The sequence below is a fragment of the Gekko japonicus genome, unplaced genomic scaffold (genome assembly GCF_001447785.1).
Source record: "Gekko japonicus isolate JY-2015 unplaced genomic scaffold, Gekko_japonicus_V1.1 scaffold1014, whole genome shotgun sequence".
NCBI classification, from domain to species: domain Eukaryota; kingdom Metazoa; phylum Chordata; class Lepidosauria; order Squamata; family Gekkonidae; genus Gekko; species Gekko japonicus.
In genome coordinates, this window is record NW_015164217.1 from 191,626 (window position 1) to 198,447 (window position 6,822).

A 6,822-nucleotide genomic window follows, 5' to 3' on the forward strand; every position below is an offset into this window, starting at 1 on the left:
CAGCTTAGAGGGAACACTGGTCGCCACATCAGGGGAGCTCCTCGTTCCGAAAAGAAAACACCCAACTCTTGAACTCAGCTCTGCCCCCGTGCACTGAAGTCATGAAGACCAGATCGCCTCCTCCCGGGGAGGGGGGTATTTCTTTGGCCCCCGTCTGCCCCCCCACCCGCGATCCCTTTCTCTCCTGGGCCTGAACTCTGTCACCCCGAGCCTCCCTCCCCGCTCCCCCCTCCGCCGCCTTGTTTTGTCAAGAGCTGCGCAAGCGACGCGCTCAGCTCCGCAACTGGCCTCTCCGGTTTTAGTTTGCTATTAACTTCCCCACCCCTTTCCGGGCGCCGCTGCTGCCGGCGACTCCTCTGCAGCCGGAGAGGGAAGAGGGGCTGGTTCGGTCGCAGGGGGGGGGAAGAAAAGAGACGCTCGCGTAGGGTGTGTGTGTGTGTGCATTTTTATTTTATTTTATTTTTTGCATGGCCTGCACGCCAGGCCCGGCCCGCTTCTCCTCCGCCCCGCTGCCCGTCCAGGTCGACCCGTGCGTGAGAGCGGCTCTCCGTCGCGGCCGGCGGCTTCCTGCTCCCCTCGAAGACTTAAGCCGGAAGAGGCGAAGAGGAAACTTTCGCAGGACCCAACAGAGAGGCAAGCGCGGCGATGGCGCACTTCCCACGGCGAGTGTGGCTCCTCTCCGCAGCCCTGGCGGTGGCCCTCCGCGCCGCCTTGGCCGGTAAGTCGCGCCGATCTTGGCTTTCGGGAGTCCAGGAGAGTCCCCCCCTGCGTGCCCGCCAGCAGCCCGAGTCTTGGGTCCGGTCGCGTCGACGCCACCCCTTCCCCGCCGCCTTGCCCCGGTCCCGCGTCTTTGTCAGAGCGCACGCACCGGGCGCAGGTGGGGACTGGCTTGGCACGGGGGTGGGGGCGCAATGTTCCCTCTAAGCTGTGGAGTCCTGTGAGCAAACATTCTACTTGGTGAGCTACTGGCATTAAAGTTGTGAGCGAGCCATTTGGCTGCTGCATACATTAGTTTGCTCTGGAGCCATCCCTTCCTGAGCTAAGACAAAAATGTGTGAGTTGGAGGCTAAAAAACGGTGAGCTGGCTCACACTAACTCAGCTTAGAGGGAACACTGGTGGGGGTCGCCTTTCTGGAAGTCAGGGGGCTTGACAGCCACAGGAGTCGCTGGGCTGATCTACCGAAGGAAGAGGCGACCGTCTTCCCTCCCCAGCCTGGGCAAGGCTTAGATCCAGCCCCGGAGCCAGGATTTTGTGGCTCGTGGGGGCAAAAATGTTTTGCTGGCGGGGCTGCCATGATCCAGACGAAGGTGAAGACTCCTCTGCAGGGCCGGGTGAGGACTCTGGGCCTGTAGTTGGGGCTCCAGCGCTTCCTCTAAGCTGTGGAGTCTTGTGAGCAGAAATTCTACTTTGTGAGCTCCTGGCATTAAAGTTGTGAGCAGGAAATTTGGCGACTGGATACATTAGTTCGCTCTGGAGCCCTCCTGCCTGAGCTAAGACGACAGTGCGTGAGCCGGAGGCTAAAGAACTGTGAGCTGGCTCACACGCACTCAGCTTAGAGGGAGCACTGGTTGGCTCCTTTGCAGGGCTGGTTTCCTGTCCTGTTGTTGGGCTTGATCCTGCCCAGATCTTCTGGGTACACCAGTTTTTGGGTTAAAAAAAAAAGTTTTAAAATGTTAAAAAAATAAAACATTTTCTGGAGGAAATCTTGTGGGGCTGGCCCTTTAGGAAGGGGGCGGAGCCCCGAATAGTCCCACTGTAGCTACAGGTCTGCTTAGATCTGCTTTTGCGGGGGGTGAGGCCAGCGGGGTTGGGTGGCATTTTTAGGACCTAGGGTTGCCAGCCTCCTGGTAGGACCTGGATACTGAGGTTTTACTTTAGAAAAAACGGCTCATCCATTAACTTAAGATGATCCAAACAAAGTCAGGAAAGCAATCCCAAATGCTTTCATTGACTTGAAATGATTTGGCAGAGAATTCGACACTTTAATGATGGTCTGGGCCTGGCTGGGGCGATGGCACGCGTGCCCACGGAGAGGGCTGTGAGTGCCACCTCTGCCACCCGTGCCATAGGTTCGCCACCACTGCCATAGATCCTAGGCGAAATCCCCACCCCGGATTCCCTGCTCCATAGGCACAGCCCCCAGTCACCAGGAATTGCTCAGGTATGGCTGCCAACCTTCCAGGCGGTTCCCTGGAATTACAACCGATTCCCAGATTACAGGGATCAGTTCCCCTGGAGAAAGTGGCTCCTTTGGGAGGTGGACTCTGTGGCATTATATCCCACTCAGGTCCCTGCCCTCCCCGGGCTCTAACCCCCTCCCCAAATCTCCAGGAATTTACCAACCCAAGGTTGGTAACCCTAGCAGGTCAGCCAGGCGAGGGGTTCCGTTGTTGTCAAAAGAGGAAACGTTCAGCGTCGCTGTGGCGTAGGGAGCCACATGACAAAACAAAGCACACAAGTGATCTCTGAACTTCTCTTTCCGGCCAGCCCTACGTCGGTCACATACAGTGCTGCTATCTATACACATGCCAGGCCTTATGATTGCCGGGGTTTTGTCACCCAATTAAAGGGATCCCTGTCAGTTAATCATGTTAATTTGGGTTGATTAATTATCTGGTGAGTGACCCGATTTCAATCTGCGTCCATTTGCATAATGGGGAAAACAACAGCACGAAAGGGGAAAAACCTCCAGTTCTCGACTGTTGTCTTAAAGAGAGGCGTTCTGCCATGTTTTCTCACCACGGGGGCTCCTCTAAGATGGTGGCTGGTGTGGCAGTTTTATAAGCGGTGTTTTAATTTTTATTTATTTATCGACTCGATGCGTGCCCTGCCTTTCTCCCTGGTGGGGACAAAAGCGGTTTATATCGCTCCCCTCCCTTGTATCCTCCCAACCAACACTCGGTGAGGTAGGTTAGGCCGAGAGTGTGTGACTGGAATGAGACCACCCTAGTGGCTTCATTGGCCGAACAGAGACTCGAACCTGTGTCTCCCAGATCCCGGTCCGTCACTCCGGCATCTCGCACGGGCGTCTCAAAATCTGCTGCCTAAAAAAATGTCACTCTTTCAGTTGAATAAAGTGTTTTCCGTGGATTGACTTGTTGACTGACTGAACGAGGCGGCCTTATTGTTTCTGAAAGCGATTCTAGGCCTCAGGCCTGCCTCCGTACTTCTCCCTTTCAACCCCTGGCTGGTGCCTGAGGGATAGCTGTGGTTACTTCACGCCCTCTGCGCATGCACAGACACTTTCTGTGTGGGGTTTGAGGCCCCCCCCCCGCCCGTGGTTATTAAATGAAGCGTGGAGAATGGGAAACAAGGCAAATCGAAGAAACGAAGGAAGTCCCTGCCCCAAGAGGTTTGCATTCAGGAAATATGCAAGACTCACAGGAAAGGGGAAGCAATTTGGGAAGAAGCAAATGGAAGTATCCTGCCAACCTAGCAGTTCGAAAGCAAGAAATTGCAAGTAGATAAATAGGTACCACTTCGGTGGGAAGGGAACAGCGTTCCGTGCGCCTCGGTGTTTAGTCATGCCGGCCACATGACCACGGAAACGTCTTCGGACAGCGCTGGCTCTTCGGCTTGGAAACGGAGATGAGCACCGCAACCCTAGAGTCGGATTCGACTGGCTTTCGAGCAAGGGAAACCTTTACCTTTACCTAAATGGAAGTAAGCGGAGACTCAAATGAAATGGGTACGGGGGTGGATTCAGTCCAGGAATGGGGGATTGAGTAGCTCGGAAGGGGGGGGGTTTGAAGAATGGCAGAACACACCTCTTGCTCACATGCACCCCTTTATAATTTTAGGGGTACCCATCATCCACCTGAGTGCCCAAGATGGTCCTTTCCTCGAGGGCAGCAACGTCACTCTGGAGTGCCTGACGGACGAAGAAGGCGAGGATCTAAGTGGATTCTTTTTCCAGAAATACAGCAAGGTCAGTCATCAATAGGACTCTCTTCACACCTACAGGGTGGAGCAGTCTGCCAGCCAGAGCGTCGACCTCGGGAGAGCTTCACAGTTGCCAGTCTCCAGGTGGGGCCCAGAGATCTCCCAGAATTACATCTCCAGGCTACAAAGATGAGTCCCCCTTGGGAAAACATGGCTGCTTGGAAGGGTGGACTCTGTGGCATTATATCCTGCTGAGGTACCTCCTCAGGCTTCCCCCTCAGATCTCCAGGAATTTCCCAGGCCGAAGTTGGCAGCCATGCCGCTTGAATGAGCAACCAGTGTCGAGGAGGTCTGATTGCTCAACAAAGGGGTTGTTTTTGTGCCACCCAGTGTTTTAGTGGCAGCACTTCACTGGGCGGACAAGACACAAAACCCATGAGACCTATGGACTTTTACAGTGGTTCCCAAAGGGTCCTGGGAACTGTAGTTCATCTGTAAGAGCGTTGGTGCCACAAATCACCCACAGCGACTTTCCCAGGCCTCCTCAGTTCCCGGAATTCTTTGGGCAAAGCCATGACAGTTAAAGGGGTCTATACTAGATAACAAGGACAGCCGGAGAGATGGAGGGAAGGGTCGTGTGACAGGACAGGGAAGACATGGATTGGTTTGGAACATGTTTAGCCGTCCTGACTAATTAGAGCTGGGAAATTCCTGGAGATTTTGGGGGTGGGGAGCCGGAGTAGGGCAAGGGTTGAAGAGGGGAGGGACTTCAGCAAGATATAATGCCACAGAGTCCACCTTCCCAAATAGCCATTTTCTCCAGGTGGACTGATCTCTGTCGCCTGGAGACCAGTTGTGACCCCAGGATATCTCCAGCTGCCACCTGGAGGTTGGCAACTGTGACCCCCCACTGGGTATAATGCCATAGAATCAACCCTCCAAAGAGGCCATTTCCTCTCGGTCTAGAGCTCTCTCGAAGATTGCCGTCCCTCAGTGGCTTCCCTCACGTAACTTGGAGGAACTGTTTTTTGGGGTGGTGTTTTTTTTTGTGATGCCTTGCTAAAGACTCCACACCAGGGTTGCCAGTCTCCAGGTGGTAGCTGGAGATCTCCAGGTGACAGAGGTGAGTTCACCTGGAGGAAATGCCCGCCTCGGAAGGTGGGCTCTGTGGCATTCTCCCCCACTGAAGTCCTTCCCCGCCTCAAACTCCGCCCTCCTCAGGCTCCACCCCCAAAACCTCCAGGCATTTCCCAACCTGGACCTGGCGACACCGCTTAGGGGACTACAGTTCCCAGAGTCCCTTGGCCGGGAGCCATGACATCGAAGCAGACTTATGGTGCTGATAAGGCCTTTTGAGGAAGTGAGGTGTCGGCTGGAATGTGAAGGGGCTTTTTGAACTGAGGACGGAAGGGCTTGCTCGTCAAGATGGAAGAGGCTGATGAATGGGGGAGGAGGGGGGTGGAAGACTGCTGGTTCCTAACCTGGTTGCCAGGCAGGGGTCGTTGCGTGGAAAAAGACGTGCAGGGGCTCATTAGCATAACTCATTAGCATAACTTATTTGCATATGCCACACCCCCTGGCATCACCGGAAGTGTGTCAGAAGGCGACACCCACCGCTCAGGCTCCACCGGACTGTTTTGGATTGCTAGCTATTCTTGAAAAAGAGCAGTTTCTGTCAAGAGCTCTCTCAGCCCCACCTACCTCACGGGGTGTCTGTTGTGGGGAGGGGAAGGGAAAGGAGTTTGTAAGCTGCTCTGAGACTCCTTTGGGTAGTGAAGGGTGGGGTATAAATCCAATCTCTTCTTCTTCTCTTCTTCTTCTTCTGTAACTTACCTGGCTGCTTCTTGTTCCTCGTGGCCCGACTGAGGGTTGCTGGGAGCAGGGGGCGGGGCTTGTTGCATGTGCCCGCCCCCTGGGCTCCTTACTGTCGAAGCTCCACTCCTGTGCGCTCCCGCAGGAAATGACCCCTGTTGCCAGGTCCAGGTTAGGAAATTCCTGGAGATTTGGGGGGAGCGGGAGGCTGGAAAGAGTTTGGGGAGGGGAGGGACCACAGTGGGGTATAATGCCGCACAGTCAGCCTTCCGAAGCAGCCGTTTCCTCCAGGGGGACGGATCTCTCTGCCACCTGGAGATCGGTTGTAATCCCAGGTCTCCAGCCACTACCTGGAGGTTGGCAACCCTATGTTCTTAACGTCACCGACACCCTTGACCCCCCGGCTCCCTTCTGGGATTTTGACTGTGGGCAGGGAGGGCCGCCGCAAAATGGTCGCTGTGGGGTGCAGTCAACCACAGAACAACTGCCAACACGGGCAAGACGGAGCACAAAACGGGGGGTGGGGTGGGTTTTTCCCCACAAAACATCAGGCTGTTCTAAGACAAGCCGCTGCTGAACAAGCGGGTTCTTGCAGACGCCTCCCGTTAGAGTCGCCACCCTCCAGGTGGGGCCTGGAGACCCCCTGGAATTGCAGCTTGTACCCCAAGCAAAAGGGATCAGTTCCCCTGGTAGGGTTGCCAGGTGCACTCCTCGGTCCGGCGGGGGGATTAGGGGGGTGTTTTGGGGGTGGGCGGGGACACCCAAGCCCCACCCCCAAGAGCAACCACCCGCCCACTACCCCTCTACCTCCCCTTCTACCTGATTTAAAAGGCTTCAGCTGCTCCGCGGGGACCATGTTGCCCTGTCGACTAGCCGGGTGGCCCTTTAAATCCAGAAGAAGAAGAGATGGGATTTATACCCCATGGCCCTTCACTACCCAAGGGAGTCTGAGAGCGACTTCCAAACTCCTCTCCCTTCCCCTCCCCACAACAGACACCCTGTGAGGTAAAAGAAGAAGAAGAAGAGATGGGATTTATACCCCATGGCCCTTCACTACCCAAGGGAAGTCTCAGAGCGGCTTCCAAACTCCTCTCCCTTCCCCTCCCCACAACAGACACCCTGCAAGG

At 55.4% G+C, this 6,822-nt stretch overlaps 1 protein-coding gene across 2 annotated transcripts in view; it reads left to right on the top strand.

Moving 5' to 3' along the window:
• The first annotated feature begins 299 nt into the window (after positions 1-299).
• LOC107108098 (sialic acid-binding Ig-like lectin 16) overlaps positions 300-6,822 on the top strand; it is a 29,904-nt gene continuing 23,381 nt past the window's right edge. Inside the window, exons 1-2 of one of the 2 annotated variants that reach the window (XM_015408492.1) lie at positions 300-718; positions 3,802-3,929. In XM_015408492.1, the coding sequence (XP_015263978.1) occupies positions 646-718; positions 3,802-3,929 (201 nt within the window). In that variant the 5' untranslated portion in view covers positions 300-645. The remainder of the gene's footprint in view (positions 719-3,801; positions 3,930-6,822) is intronic. The other variant, XM_015408493.1, reaches the window with a different exon arrangement.